This window comes from Fistularia commersonii, chromosome 9 (assembly GCF_037954325.1).
Source record: "Fistularia commersonii isolate RoL2024-O1a breed Wild chromosome 9, RoL_Fcom_v1.0, whole genome shotgun sequence".
In the NCBI taxonomy this organism is placed as follows: domain Eukaryota; kingdom Metazoa; phylum Chordata; class Actinopteri; order Syngnathiformes; family Fistulariidae; genus Fistularia; species Fistularia commersonii.
In genome coordinates this window covers 17,889,963-17,905,308 of record NC_141292.1, presented here as the reverse complement: position 1 = coordinate 17,905,308, position 15,346 = coordinate 17,889,963, and the positions used below count along the sequence as shown (strand labels likewise).

The 15,346-nt window shown below is 47.0% G+C and overlaps 2 protein-coding genes across 7 annotated transcripts; one reads left to right on the top strand and one right to left on the bottom strand.

Annotated features, from left to right (window-relative positions):
- The first annotated feature begins 34 nt into the window (after nt 1-34).
- LOC147231496 (RING finger protein 227-like) lies at nt 35-5,323 on the top strand. 3 transcript variants are annotated; one of them, XM_086152930.1, is made up of 5 exons: nt 35-590; nt 686-749; nt 990-1,120; nt 2,423-3,816; nt 4,671-5,140. In XM_086152930.1, exon 4 carries the CDS (start codon nt 2,497-2,499, stop codon nt 2,734-2,736), a length of 240 nt encoding a protein of 79 aa, XP_086009056.1. In that variant the 5' UTR covers nt 35-590; nt 686-749; nt 990-1,120; nt 2,423-2,496; the 3' UTR covers nt 2,737-3,816; nt 4,671-5,140. The 3 variants fall into 3 exon arrangements, with proteins under 3 accessions (XP_086009056.1, XP_086009055.1, XP_086009054.1); XM_086152929.1 differs by having other exon boundaries at nt 990-1,132; nt 4,671-5,139; XM_086152928.1 differs by lacking the exons at nt 35-590; nt 686-749; nt 990-1,120 and having other exon boundaries at nt 2,733-3,816; nt 4,671-4,928; nt 5,018-5,323.
- A 56-nt stretch (nt 5,324-5,379) lies between these two features.
- pisd (phosphatidylserine decarboxylase) lies at nt 5,380-15,100 on the bottom strand. 4 transcript variants are annotated; one of them, XM_086152924.1, is made up of 9 exons: nt 15,050-15,100; nt 14,211-14,254; nt 13,825-13,961; nt 8,213-8,347; nt 7,717-7,818; nt 7,486-7,609; nt 6,431-6,577; nt 6,185-6,345; nt 5,380-6,105 (listed from the first exon to the last, which is right to left on the bottom strand). In XM_086152924.1, the coding sequence occupies exons 1-9, from the start codon at nt 15,097-15,099 to the stop codon at nt 5,836-5,838; spliced, it is 1,170 nt and encodes a 389-aa protein (XP_086009050.1). In that variant the 5' UTR covers nt 15,100; the 3' UTR covers nt 5,380-5,835. The 4 variants fall into 4 exon arrangements, with proteins under 4 accessions (XP_086009050.1, XP_086009053.1, XP_086009051.1 ...); XM_086152927.1 differs by lacking the exons at nt 13,825-13,961; nt 14,211-14,254; nt 15,050-15,100 and adding exons at nt 8,506-8,650; nt 10,121-10,188 and having other exon boundaries at nt 8,213-8,375; XM_086152925.1 differs by lacking the exons at nt 13,825-13,961; nt 14,211-14,254; nt 15,050-15,100 and adding exons at nt 8,506-8,650; nt 10,121-10,182.
- Nucleotides 15,101-15,346: the final 246 nt, after the last annotated feature.

The following is a 15,346-nucleotide window of genomic DNA, read 5'->3' as shown; positions in this document are numbered from 1 at the left end:
CAATGAGCCTTCATCCCGCCGTCGTCGAGGGAAACATGTCCTGAACACCTCAAGTTAAACCCACAAGTGTCTCTAAAAAACGAGAAATTCACCTGACTGCCGCCAACACAACCTAAAAATCAATATCTTTAAAAAAAAGGAGCACTAGAAAGTTGTTATTCCTCATTCCGGGGCTAGTTTCACGCTTGTGCTTCAGTATCTGCTAGCAGCTTGTCTTGCTAGTTTTAGTTTTGAAAAGAGAAATCCCTCACAACTGATCACAGGAAAAGAGGTTTAGAGATATTTTGTCAGATTTTTGAAAATAATTTAACGGCACTTGAACCTTACAAGAAAGGTCAAGCGAGTGTGAGATGTGTTCCAGATAGTTGTCCACGTATTGATGCTAATAGTGCTGGTGTATATAGTACATGTTCAGGTGTTTATGCTAATTACTCGGGTGTGTTCCTGCTAATTTTCCAGATTTTTATGCCAGTAAGTCCAAATGTTTATACTAGTTTTCCAAGAGTTCTCCTGCAAGTTGTCCCTCTAGTTTTCCAGGAATTTTTGCTAGTTGTCCAGCTGTGTTCCAGATGTTCCCTCTTGTTGTCCAGGTGAGTTATTCCTAATTGCTATCATAAACATCATTGTTATTATTCCTTCATTTCTCTGAAACCTGTTGTTTTCCCCCCCAAATTCAATCAACCAGTGTGCCTCCGAATCCAAAGCAAACGAAGACAAAACACCCGCTAAGAAGGAGGAACAGACAGGAGGTGATCACAAAAGATTAAAAATAGAATATAAAAGATAAAAATAATATAACAGGGCTTTAATATGTGAGAGAGTGATAATAAACAATGGTGGGTTTAACAAAAGGCCACCAGGGGATTTGAATACGCCCTCATTCCTCTGGAGGGGGGAGGGTGTGTGTGTGTGTGAGAGGGGTCGTGACATAATGCAGACACAAGCCCTTGTGTGTGTGTGTGTGTGTGTGTGTGTGTGTGTGTGCTTAGGTGAGGGGGCGGAACCTGGGCGTGAGGGAGCGGCAGCAGGTCCAGCAGGTTTGGGCGGTCGAGTGGCGAGGAGACTTATCTGCCAGTTTCTATTACTCCGTCAGTGGAAGAGGGACGTGGCGAAGAAGGAGGTGAAGGAGGAGGTGAGAACTTTGTTTATCCAAAACTAACCTGATCGAAACTGCTCAATTTGATCGATTGATTGTTAGTCGCCTGGCGTTCGAGGCGCCGGGGTTTGGGACGGTAGCCTTTGACCCCGGTCAACACACCCAAACACACTGTACAGTGTAGTAATTTTACAGTACGGGGAAACACATTTCTACACTGTACATGTGGCAATAAACGGTTTTAATCTTTGAATTAACTTTCTTATTCTTTCGGCTTTTCCCTTCAGGGGTCACCACAGCAATTAACCTTCTCCATCTCACCCTATTCTCTATATCCTCTCTCACACCAACTACCTTCATATCCACCCTCTGAATTAAATTGATTATTGTGAATATTGTTGATATCCAATAAGGGGTTTATTTGTAAAGCTATTCTTCCTGTATACCCGGGTGTCGGGGGGGGGGGGGGTTGCCATGACAACAACACCATCTACATCCCAAAGCTCCATGAGCAGTGGTTAGGAGGTGCAGGTATGGAGTCTATCCTCTGGAGCTCTAGGACGGGAAAGAGGCGCTGAGCCGTCTGTAACCATGGCAACCGAAGAAACCAAGGTGCCGAGTGAACACTCAGGTTCTCCAGGGGAAGATGGTGTTCTACAGGGTTCTCCTGGTTCAGTCAGGTGCAACGGAGGAGCTCACGTTTTCCAGAGAAGCTCATGTTCTGTGGAGACAATCTGAATCTGAATCTGAATGTGAGCTTCTCAGGTACACCAGATTATCCCTGGAGAAGCTGAGTTTTCTGGAGCACCAAAGTGTCTCCAGAGGACCTGAGCTTCTCAGATACACCAGCGTGTCCCTGGAGAGCCTGAGATTCTGGAGAATCTGAGCTTCTCTGGGCCACCATAGCATCTCTGGAAACCTGAGCGTCTCCTGAGAACCAGAGTTTTTTCTGGAAACCCAAGGTTGTCTGGAGAACCCAAGCTTTTATTTGGAGAACACAATCTTACACCAGAGAACCTAAGCGGATCTCCAGGGATACTCTGGTTCTCAAAGGTCTTCTGGACATGCTCGGGTTCTCCACGGACAGTCTGGTGTAACATAGAGGCTCACGCATCCCAGAAAAGCTCAGGTTCCAAAGAAAGGCTCTGGTTCTCCAGAAAAGCTGGGAACACTTTGGTTTGCTGGGGAAAGTCTGGTTCTCCAGAGAAGCTCTGGTTTTCTGGAGAACCGGAATACAAAAGTCTGAGGAGAACCTCTTGAACTTCTTCTCTCCACACTTGTGGGTGTGACTAATGAAGGTTTGTCTGACCTCTCCTCTGTCAACAGCCTCTCCACCACCTGCCCCGTGCTCTCTGATTGGACCACAGCCCGGGCACGCCCCAAGCTCGGCTTCCGCCGCCATGTCCTCGACCATCAACGTGTCTCTGGAAAACCCCTACGGTCAAGTGACCATCCCCCGTGCCAAGCTCCGCCCCTCGGACGGCGTCGGCATGGTGATCGCCAACCCGGCGGCGGTCGGCGAGGGGAACCCCTACGTGGGGAACGCCGCGCCGCCAGCGTACGTGGTGAAGGAGGACACGGGCGGAGACGAGCCGACCGGCAGGTGCGCTTGCTGCTACCGCTGCCGCAGGAAGAAGTGACAACAAGGGGGCAAGACACAGGGAGGCCATATTGAAACTTTTTTTTTAAACTACAAAAAAAAGGGAGGGACTTCCTGTCTGGCGTTTTGAACACCGAGGTTACCATGGACAGACACGGCAACTGCCAGAGAAGGAAGTGACATTGAGCGGGCGGAGCCACGGCGAGGATAGAATGAAGATGAGCGTCCATTTTGATTTATTTTTTTTAAGTAGAAAAAAAGCGGGGAGGGCAGGGGGATTTCTTGTCTTGAGTTTCGAATACTGGGGTAATTTTGGAAACATAATGACTGCTGGAAAAGGAAGCGGGAGCCACAGCAAGGACACCACTTTGATGGATGACCATCTTGAATTTTGTTTTTAAAAAATATTTAAAATTCCTGTCATGAGTTTTGTATCCCGGGGTAACCATGGAAATGCACCTTTTTCACTTTATTTCCTGTCAATCATCTGAATTTTTTTTAATTTTATAGAAATATTTTATATAATTCCAAAATCAGCATATTTATATTTGATAGCGCTGATTTTAATATGAAGGAGGCGGTGCCTAAGGAACTTCCTGCTGCCATCAAAGCATGGGCAAACAATGTTGTCGGGTTGGTTACCACGGCGACACCCTAAGCCAATGGGAGATGACGGGGCAGTCATATGACCATCTTGTTTCGGAAACTGATTGAAACGTGTGTATTGGCTGAATTCAATCGAGGTCTTTGATGGTTTTAAACCATATCAGTGCCTTGAAGTGCTAATTATGCATTTTACATTATTAAACATCTGTATGTTAATAATTTTATTTATATATGGGCAAATAATCCCTGTTTGGCCCCCACAAGAGATGCATCTTTGGACCAGCCGGTGCTGAATTATTGATGAAGGGAAACCAGGAAGAGGAGAAGACAAGAGACGCCAAAGTGAGAGCGAGAAAAGGGGGGTTAGAAAAGGACTAAAAAAAGAGGAGAGGAAAGTTGGCGGGGGTGGTGACACCAAAGGGATAGAAGAAAAACTTTCAAAAAGAGGGTTGGAACAAAAGGAGGGAGCACCGTAAACGAGAGAAGAAAAGATGTGACGTCGCCGAGGTGTCAGGTTCGTGTTTGTCTTGGATTTACTCCGACGCCGCTAACAGGAACGTCGCGAAAGCGAGAACGTACTGAGCTGAAGCTAAAACATGCAGAGATAAAGCTAAAATGCTTTGGGCATTAAGTTAGAACACATGGCGATAAAGCTTAAATACACAGAGATAAGGCTAAAACATGCATGGCTAAAGCAAGAACACACTGCACTAAAACTCAAGCACTCTGAGCTAAACCTGAAACATGGACTAAAGCTAAAATGCACAGCATAAAAGCTAAAACATACGGAGATAAAACAGAGACGCGCTGGGCTAATGAGGAACTCACTGCGCCACATCAAAACATACTGGACTAAAGCTAAAATGCACTGGGCTAAAGCGAAAACAGGCTGGGATAAAGCTAAAACACACTATGGTGTGTTTCAGCCAAAGCATGTCGCCAGCATGGTGGTGCTAAAGCTAATAGGCCTAAGTCGAAGCGAAAGAAATTGTAGACACAAAACACAACAAGGGTGCATTAAAATGAAAATGTACTTTAGTTTTAATGCTAAAGCTAACAGCAGACAGAGGACAAAGCTACCAGGCTGAAGCTAAAAGCCAATTCGCTTGGAGCGTAAGTAGTAGCTAAAGGACTTGAACTAGCAGTCTCAAGCTAACGCTAAATACAGGAAGACTATAATTAAAGCTAAGACTCAAGTTAATGTTATCTGCTTACACAATGAGGCTCAAAAATAACACAGTAAGAATCATGCTAATATCATGCTATCTGTAAACAAATCAGATGCATTAGCTTAGCTTAACCTCAGATAGTACGCTTAGTAGCCGGCTCTGAACTAACACCGTGGACACTTTGACGGTTCGCTAACAGATGGCATTTACGCCCTCCGAACAAAAAATGGCTGACGACGGAGAAGACGAGAATGAGGCGTTGCCTGCACCTGGATCTGGCCCCGCCCCCTTTGGCATCGCCACAGAAACGCCGACGCCGGCACAGAGACCAGACCTGGCGTGCATCGTGTGCTTCGGCGGCTACGACCTGGTGACACGGTTGCCGCGACGACTGCACTGCGGCCACACCTTCTGCCAGGCGTGTCTGAAGCGGTTGGACACGGTCATCAACGAGCAGGTGACTGGCGACGTCATCGCATCGTTTTGATGATGTCACTGTTGATGATGACAGTGACGTCATCGACCCCGATCAAACCCCACCCACAGGTGTGGATCCCGTGTCCGCAGTGCCGCCAGAACACACCCCGTCCCCGAGGGGGCGCGGCGGGCCTGGACCTGGACTTGGCGTCCTTCCTCGGCACGAAGGCGCGGCATGCGGCCTCCGCCCCCTGGGAGACGGCGCCCCCTAGTGGTCAGACGCGGGACGGCAAGCTGTGGATGGGGAAAGAGGCTGCGGATGACGGCTGGTCGCACGGGGGGCTCGCGGAGCCCCGTTTTCATCGCTATAGCAACTGCTGCCCGCCGCCCTCCTATTGGCTGTGCTGCTGTTTCTGTTGTTGGGGGCAAGGCTAGTGGCCAACCGATGAGTTATTTTACAAAATGAGAAAAATAAAACCATCCCGACTCTATTTTTCATCTATAAACACTCGTTTATAGTGTTTTATTTATACCGTTCACTCGTTCATAGACTCATTTAGACATACAAATGTTCAACCATTCATTTACAGAACATGGACATTCGCACAGCCTCAAAGAAATCCGATCTGCCCGAAAGAAATGAAAAAAACATTTATTGATATTTACATGACGAGCTGATGTTCCCGATGTTCCGATGCTCACCTGCTCAGAGAAAGGCCGTGACGAGCCTCTCCGGCCAATCGGAGGCCTCCTCCTGGCGCGAGTCTACCAATCAGCCGTGCCGGCGAGGTGGACGGAGGAAGGCGGTTGCAGCAGAAGCTGGTCAGAGGAGCTTTGGCATGTTGCCCTCGGGGCGCACAAGGCATTCTGGGAGTCCCTGAATTTACCCGCAATGTCTTTTTGGAGGGGGGGGGGGGGCGAGGTCAGGCTCCCCGTTTAAGAGTCAATCAGAGGCCTCCGAGCCCCTCCCCCACTCGGATGCGCTGTCCCGGCGTCAGGCTGAAAGCGAAGTCTTTTGGTGCCTCGAAGAGCAGGACGATGGTGGAGCCAAGGTTGAACTCCCCGAGCGCCTCTCCCCGCTGCAAGGCCACGCCCCCTCCGTTCGACGACTCCTCCTCCGCTGCCGCTGGCGCCTTCAGCGCCGGGTCTCCGATGGTTATGTAGCTCCGGTCGTAGAAGGCACCCTTCCTGTAGCGAGGGACGTTGGTCTGAAGCTCCTGGGGGGCAAAAAGTCCCTTTGTCAATAAGGGATCGGGGTACCAGTCGGGTCGATGGATCACGTTCTCCGGCGCTCACCTGGTCGAAGTAGACACGGATGGAGCCGACGTTGGTGGCGCCGACCGCCGTCAGGGAGAAGAAGCCGTGCTGCCAGCGGCCAGTGAGTGCCACGCGCTCATTTAGGCAGAAGAGTTCCTTCACCCAGCGAGCCACGCCAGGGTTCACCGACATCAGTGAGCCTAGCGAGCGCACAGGGACATCATGAGGGGGCAGTGCCAAGAGGGCGGGGCTAGGGAGCTTGCGAGGGAGTGAGCGGAGTCTCACCTGGGAAGTGCCGGCGAAGCTCCACCCTCCAGTCCGTCGGCGAGTGGAAGCAGTGGTAGTCGCCCGGTGCCAGGTAGACTACCACGTGGAAGAGGTCGTTGTCGGCGGAGGACAACAGGTGGTCCCGGAAGGAAGAGGACTCCGCCCCTGGCGGACGTAACAAGAAGTGAGATCATCAGGTCACAAGTCGCCATGGAAAACATCGAGTTCCAATTGGGACACATGGCCACATCAAGACGGAGGTGCAAGAAGCTGTATGCAGATGTAGTCACGGCAGGTAAGGTGGAGTCCTGATGGGCAAAAGTGGAGTCAGGACAGTAAAGGTGAAGTCATAGGAAGTAGGATGGAGTCACCGTAGGTAAAGGTGGAGTCATGACAATAAGAGTAAAGGTGGAGCCTTGTTGGGTGAGGGAGGAGTCACTACAAGTAAGAAGTAGTCATGACACTGAAGGTGAAGTCACGGCAGGTAAGGTGGAGTCCTGATGGGCAAAAGTGGAGTCAGGACAGTAAAGGTGAAGTCATAGGAAGTAGGATGGAGTCACCGTAGGTAAAGGTGGAGTCATGACAATAAGAGTAAGGGTGGAGCCTTGTTGGGTGAGGGAGGAGTCACTACAAGTAAGAAGTAGTCATGACACTGAAGGTGAAGTCACGGCAGGTAAGGTGGAGTCCTGATGGGCAAAAGTGGAGTCAGGACAGTAAAGGTGAAGTCATAGGAAGTAGGATGGAGTCACCGTAGGTAAAGGTGGAGTCATGACAATAAGAGTAAAGGTGGAGCCTTGTTGGGTGAGGGAGGAGTCACTACAAGCAAGAAGTAGTCATGACAGTGAAGTTGAAGTCACGGCAGGTAAGGCGGAGTCACACAAGTAAAGACGGAGTCACGACAAGGTGGAGTCACAGTAGGTGAATGCAGTAAAGGTGGAGTCCAGACAGGTGAATATGGAGAAGCAAGAGGTGAAGATGCGGTCAAGACAGGTAAGGGTGGGGTCCTGATGGATATAGGAGGCATGGCAGGTCAAGGTGGCGTCCCCGACAGGTGAGGGCGGGCGTGTCCTTACCGCTACTCCGCCCCTCCTGTGGGCCCAGGAAGTTCTCCAGGCTGTAGGTGATGCCCTTCACCTGCTCCACCTCTGAGTTCTTCACCTGTCCGAAATGCAGGATCTTGCCGTCAGCCGGAGACACCTGGCAGAGGAGAAGTTGGGCCGTGAGTTGAGTTGCGGAGTGGGTGGAGCCTAACAGATTTAAATCCATGACCACACTTCAGGGGAGGGAAAAAGGGGCGGAGCTACCAGACAGGCGGAGGCGCAGAGTGGCCGGACGGCAGGCTTGAGACGTCGCCGGAAGAACTCGCCCAGGTTCCTGTAGTGATGGAGGTCCTCCACCGCCGCCTCCTGCACACGAAAACAGGAAGTCGGGTGGAGGGCACCAGCTGCCTTAGCATGCAGCCGCATTAGCATCCTGGCCTACAGCTGTGTTAGCATGCTAGCGCATATGTGCTGCATGTTGACGGGGAAAGGTCCAGATGTAGACAAGCATTCACACTTCTTATAGACATGCAACCATTCATTCATTCATCATATAGACATACATTTATTCACTCATTCACACATATACAAACACACCGCCACCAACTCATTCATTCATGTCCTTTAGTGATACATCCATTTACAAGTCCTATGAGACCTACAACCCTTTACCACCTCATTTCAAACATCATGCAGACCAAAAAACATTCACTCGTTCATTCACACATCACATAGAGACATCTAAACCATTCCCCCTGACCTGCATGTTGACGCCAAAGGTCCAGATGTAGAGCGAGTAGATGGGCTTCCGGAGCCACGTGGGCAGCTCCATGCCGTTGATCCGACCCCAGGCCCGGGAGAGGAGGCGGGTGGGGAAGGAGCGGTACAGCGCCACCTGCAGGCAGGGCAGGGAACAGTCACATCTGACCAGGAAACGAGAGCGGAGGTCTCAGGGAGGAGGGGGGGTGAAGAAGCCGTGGGAAAAGGAATGCCGCTGTCTATCTTTATTTCACTCTGGGTCCAATCAGAAGCCGGCCGATGAGTCGTTCTTACCCGATTGGCCAACGGCCGCAGCGCACTGAGGGGCAGGATGTAGCAGAGGATGGCGATTGGCCAGCGACGCCAGAGGGCAGGGCGGCCGACACCGCCGCCCATTGCATTCAGGCGGCGGCGTAAAGCCAAATGTGGCACCCGGAGCCTGATTGCGGGATTATGTGAGATTTCGTGAGATTTCATGGGACTTCGAAGACGACAGGAATCTACAAGTCACAAATCATGACAAAACAGGCGAGCGGGGCGATGGTGAGAGGGCGGGGCTTGTGACACCGGAGGAATGAGGAGGAGGGGTTTTATTGTAAACAAAGCTAAAAAACACAGTTGGGGCCATAACATGTAAGCTAACTTGAGAAGGCAGGGCTTGTGACACCAGAGGATGTAGGGCTACATTGCTAACACGGCTAAAAATCACAGGTGGGGCAATAACACGTGGGGCAAAGGCAAGAGGGTGGGGCTTGTGACACCAGAGGAGGGGCTACATTCCTAGCACGGCTAAAAAAAAACAGTATGGGAACTAACCAGTTCCCTTAGGGCAACACAGGAGCAAAGAGGAGGGACTATGTTGCTAACAAAGCTAAAACACACAGGTGGGGTGCTAACAAAGGCCTGGTGACACTGGTGGAAGAGGCGCTAGGTTGCTAACACAGCAGACAAAAAAAGGGTGACCAAGCACTTTAGCTAAGGTGAGAGCGCATGCTTGTGACAACGCACACAATCAGGGACACCAAAAAAAACAACTAAGAAACACAGATGTAAAATACGTTAGGTAAGGCTGAAGCATGGGGCTAGTGACTGGGAGAAGTAGGGAGGGGCTATGCTAAAATGCACACAATCAGGGATGCTAAGGTGAATAGCACGCTGATGAACATGAAAAACCATTACTTGGATATATAACTTTAAAGTATATACTCTCAGGTCTGAGCTCTCATTGACTGATCGCCGAGTCAGCATTTTCGACTTCCTGTTTCGCCTCAACTTTCCCCTACAAAGCACACGACTTCCTGTCAGCACTTCCTGTTCCCCCCCCCCCCCCGAGCTCACAGAACCCCCTGCACCCGCAGGAAAACTGGGTTAGCAGGTTAGCACAGGATCAACTAGAAATAAGCTACTGCAGGCTAAGCGAGGCTACAGCTAAAATAGCTGACCTGCTGATACAGCCGTTGCCATAGAAACACAGACTAATCTGTGACCCTCTTTTAAGCCTCATGCATGAACATTTGCTTTGTTTTGAAAACAGCTTTAGCGCCCTAATCTGCCTTTATTTTGAAAATGCCTGCTAATACCTTCCATCACTCTGAATATGAAACGTAAATAAGAGTCAACAGTCGTACGATCCCGAGTTGGTGTTGAATTATTTTTCAAAACAGAGCCGCCGATGACCTTGTAGTCCAAACAACAAGTTGTAGTTCTTTTCTAGCTTCCTGTCAAATTTCTCCTTCAGTCCCCACCTGAAGCGTCCGGTCACCCTCTGCCTCGCCCCGAGTCCTCCCCCTCCTCTTCCTCCTCGCTCGCTCAGCCGCTCGCCATCACGGCCCCGCCGCCTCACCTGCCGCAGCAGGTCACGCTGCCGCCGCTCGCCACCGTCGCCAGGGCGACGGGCCACGCCGCTCACCATGACAGCGCGTTCCTGGAGGCCGAGTTCGGGGGTCGTCGGCACATGGCGGCGGGGAGAGGGGTGGGGGTGGGGGGAGGACTGGGGTCGGACGCTGAGCTCCAACGGGGAAGAAAGAGATGGAGAAGTGGTGCTTTCGCAGTCCGGGGGAGGTGCGCTAATTCCCCTGCAGATCCTCCCACTTCCAGCCCACACACTCGCAAAGCCCTGCCCTCTCTGGCAACTGCAGATCACTGCAGAGCCCCTGCATCCACTTCATCCATCAGTGTTCTATTGATTGGGATTAACTATTCTAATGAATAGATAATCAAGCCAAAAAAAAAAAAAAAAAAAAAATTAGGGTTTTATTTTGCAGGGGACAATATGTCTTAAAAATATTTTAAAATGTATATTTAAAAATGATTAAAAGAGCTAGTAAGCTCTATAAATTTATAAATTAATTTATAAATTTATAAATAAATTTCAATTTATTTAAATTTATTATTTATATTTTTTATAAATTAATTTATAAAAATATTATAAATTTAGAACACAATGAATCACCTTTTGTGACACAATAATAAATGACTTTATCTGTTAGTTAATCAAGCCAAAAACCAAGTAAATCAAAAAAATGATGAGGGTTTTATTTTGCGGGGACAAAACGTATTAAAAAGATTTTAAAATGTATATTTAAAAATGATTAAGAGAACACAATGAACACAATGAATCACCTTTTGTGACACAATAATAAATGACTTTATCTGTTAGTTAATCAAGCCAAAAACAAAATAAATCAAAAAAATGATGAGGGTTTTATTTTGCGGGGCCAAAACGTCTTAAAAAGATTTTAAAATGTATATTTAAAAATGATTTAAAAAGCTAGTAAGCTCTAGTAAGAATATTATAAATTTAGAACACAATGAATCACCTTTTGTGACACAATAATAAATGACTTTATTTAACTATAACAAGATAATAAACCACAAAGAATTAAAAAAGATACAGAACCAGATAAAGACATCCTTGTTGTCGATTATGTATTTCTGATTGTTTATTTTCAATTATACAATCACATTTATTATTAATATTGAATAAGTTTGAATGTCAGACATATTTTTATTCCTATTTCTATATGTATATCTTTAAATATAATTTTGCTTTATAAAGCGAGAATGAAACCGATTTAGTTTCCTTTTTAAATGATTTATCATTCACTTATTTAATTTATTTATGAATTAAGACAATAAACCATTAAAAAAAAGGTGCTCTTAATAACAAGATTTTTTGCAACTTTTTTTTTAAATGAATCTATCTTGAATATTGAATCTTGAAATATTAATAATGATATTCTATTATAATAGTTATAATTTTATGACATGTGTATCTTATATTATTGTTACAAATGTATATATTTAGCCAATCATCTATTTTCAGACTATTTTAAATATCCTCATATTAATGTGATTTATTTTCAATCGATTACTTTTTTTTTAATCTTTTCTTTCTTTTAAAAACTTTTCTTTAATGAAAGAATTTCAAACATATTAATTTCATTTCTTTCTAATTACTTTTTATAAACTATTTAATTCTCTAATTGAATGTATTTTATCCGTATCTATTTATTTATACAATTTCTACCATGATCAGGTTTGGGCCAAGGGTTTTCGTCCAATCAGATCCCTCGCCTGCTCAGCCCAACTTCTCCAACCAATCACATCACATCTCAACGGCCAATCCAGGAGCTGCTTGGAGGGCTGAGGAGAGGGGGCGGGGCCTGAATCCCACGCCCAGACACTGTCATGTATAAACACTGCATCTTCTGGAGAAGGTGACCGTGACTTTTTACACACACACACACACACACACACACACACACACACACACACACACACACACACACACACACACACACACACACACACACACACACACACACACACACACACACACACACACACAAACCCCTCCCTCACACAACTTAGCTTATTGTTAATGTCTGTCCAATTATTGTGTGATAATGTGTGTGTGTGTGCGTGCGTGTTTTTATGGTCATGTGAGTTTTTGTGTATGCACTGAGTTTACTCGTGTGTGCTTATGTCAGTATTTGCACTGTTGCGCAAGTGCATGTGCGTGTTACATTTTTCTGCAATTGTGTAGATTTATGTTTTAATATGTGTGCTTTGACTTTTCACATGTTAACACTTTATGTATTTGTGTATTTATAATACTTATATGTATGTCTGTGTTCATTCCCATAAAAGTGTGTCTGTTCATACTTAAATGTATATGCACTTATCAGTATATATGTCTATACCGTATTTTTCGGACTATACGTCGCTCCAGATTATAAGTTGCACCAGCCAAAAATGCCTTATAAAGAACGAAAAAAACAAATATAAGTCGCACTGGAGTATAAGTCGCATTTTTGGGGGGAAATTTATTTGATAAAATCCGACACCAAGAATAGACATTTCATCTTGAAAGGCAATTTAAAATAAAAATAGAGAACAACAGGCTGAATAAGTATAGCCTAGTATAGCCGATATGAAGCATAAACAACGAACTGAGAACGTGCCTGGTAGGCTATGGTAACGTAACATATTACGGTAAGAGTCGTTCAAATAGCTATAGCATATAGCACATGCTACAACCAAACAATCGGTGTCAGCCTTAATCACTAAATCCAACGAAATCTTCTTCTTCGGTGTCACTTATGAACAACTACGCCAACTCCGAAAGTAGACAATGCGCCACTTCCGCTTCTACCGGTACGTCGCTTACGTCAGAGTCATCGTCACTTGCAGTTCCAATTATTCTAGCCTTTCTGAATCCCGACAGGATGGTGTCCTTGCTCTTGTTTACAAGCCTCTCCCGGCAGCACCTTGTTCAAGCACCCAAAGTGTGAACTCGTTCCTCTAGCCGTGGCCAGCTAGCTTTTAGCCCGCGATTAGCTTTTTTAGTTTTCTTCATTTCAGTAAGAGTAACCTCCGCTTCTCGCCAGTCCCTTACAAGTTTCTCACTAACTTCAAACTTTCTTTCTGCTGCTCGATTGCCGTTTTCGGCTGCGTATTTCACTACTTCCGGCTTGTTACCTGCAGAATATGGTTTTCTTATCTGTGGCATTTTTGTTCAGCCCTTCTCAGTTGTTCTAATAAGTTACCGCGAATGTTGAAATGATCAATTTTCATAGGTACAGAAGTCGCTGATAGCATCTTTTTTCACAACCCGCCCCCGCTAAATTTTGACGCAGACACAGACACACACACATCAGAGCAAGAGAGCTCAATAATTTCACAATTTCAATAAGTCGCTCCAGAGTATAAGTCGCAGCCCCGGCCAAACTATGAAAAAAACTGCTACTTATAGTACGAAAAATACGGTATATAAATATGAGTGTTTAAATATTCATGTCAATGTGTGTATCTGTGTTGACTTTTTATGTGATACATTTGTGTGAGTGTCTGTGTGAAGATGAGTGCTTATACATATAAAAGTATGTGCGTGTGTGTGTTAATGTGTGATATTTGTTGAGAATTATTAGATTTACTTGTGTATATTTATATATGTGGGTGTACCTAAATGTTATATGTGTATATGGACTTAGGCCTTTAAATGTGAGTGTGTCAAGCCGCCGAAAAAAATGCCGGCACTGATTGGACACAGAGTGATTGGCTATCGATGGAATGATGTAATCAATTGGGAAAGTAGGCGTGTCCCCTGACCTGTGTGGGCGTGGCCACGGTGGGCGGGGTCCCATCATCCTGCTGGCCCCGCCTCCTATAGTGCTGGTAACCAAGGTAACCGCCACCTGTCACCACCAGGACGGGGAGGGGCCGTGGGCGGGGCAGCGAGCTGCGACCTGAGGGCGGAGACAGCTGATTGGCTCTGGGCTCTCCCCATGATGATGTCAGCAACCCCCCTAGCTTTCTCCGTTTACCGTGGAAACCTACACTCACTGCCACAACACTTCCTTCAATATGGTGTCCTATGACCTTTGACCTCCAGGGAGGAGGCCTTCACAGATTTAAGCAGATCAATGGGAAGGGTGATCATAACGATGCCAATCAATCCCTTAATCAATCAACCTGCGAGAGACTGATCAACTCACCCGTGGTCAGACACCGCGTTGGGACGCTGCTGCACGGCCCTCGTCTAGAACGACAAAGAGAGACATCACCGCTGTGAGCCAATCAGAGCTGGCGGTGGGGGCGGGGCTTAAGCTCCACAGGGCAGCTGTCAATCATTCACCCTCTGATTCGCACCTATGGTTTGGAGGCCTTGGTGAGAGAAGCCAGGTCGGAGGTCATGGAGAACCCAAGGAGGAGAAAATGGAGAACGCAGATAGGATGACATGGGGAACCCGGGGAGGAAAACACAAGCAGGAGAAAATTGAGATCATGGAGAACCAAGGAAGGAGAATATGGAGAACCCAAAGAGAACATGGAAGGTTGGAGAGCATGGAAAACCCAAGGAGAAGAACACGGAGAACATAGAGAAAGAGGACAGGAGAACATAGGAGGACACGGAGAACTCAAGGTATAAGAATGTAGAAATAACCAAGGCAGGAGAGCTAGGAGATACAAGGAAGGGGAATCTTGAGAGGTAGCAGGTGGAGAACATGGAGAGAACCCACAGACTAAACATATGGAGAACCCAGGTGGGAGAACAAGAAGCACCAATGTTGAGGAACCCTGAGAGAACCAGATAGGAGAACATGGAGGATCCAGGAAGGAACCCCCGCCCAAAGGAGGTCCTCCCAACAAAACAAAAACAGCCCCCAAACCTCGGTGATCAGCGACCCGATCGGGCGTATTGACAACCGATCGACTCGACCGGAAATCGAACGATATTGCGCGCCTTCGCCGTGACATCACGCACAACCGATCGTGACGCCACAACCCCGCAAACCCTAAAGCGGGCAGGAGTCGAAGAAACGTAGAAACGCACCTGAATGTCGCCCGCGCCGCTGCGCCGAGGAGCCGCAGGGGCGCCGCCATCTTGCTTTTGCGGAAGTGACGTAACATGTAGGGGTCACTTAAAAGTAAGACTTCCGGTTGGACTGGAAGAAAAAGGGAGACTGATCTAATACGAGATTGAAAAGGGCGACTTATACCCATATATTTTGTTTAGATATTTGAGTGTATGTGTATCAGCATAGACAGTATTTTAGTCTTATATTTTCTCTTTATGTGGCTGTCTGATTTTGTGTTTCCCCTGGCTAAACAGATTCGTTGATAAAAAAAA

Coding starts and splice junctions, on each gene's coding strand:
- LOC147231496 (XM_086152928.1), top strand. CDS start 4,671: ATGGCATTTACGCCCTCCGAACAAAAAATGGCTGACGACGGAGAAGAC. Junction 4,929..5,017: donor ACACGGTCATCAACGAGCAG/GTGACTGGCGAC, acceptor CCCCACCCACAG/GTGTGGATCCCGTGTCCGCA.
- pisd (XM_086152924.1), bottom strand. CDS start 15,099: ATGGCGGCGCCCCTGCGGCTCCTCGGCGCAGCGGCGCGGGCGACATTC. Junction 8,348..13,824: donor CCGTGGCCACGCCCACACAG/GTCAGGGGACAC, acceptor CCCTGCCTGCAG/GTGGCGCTGTACCGCTCCTT. Junction 6,106..6,184: donor TCCGTGTCTACTTCGACCAG/GTGAGCGCCGGA, acceptor TTTGCCCCCCAG/GAGCTTCAGACCAACGTCCC.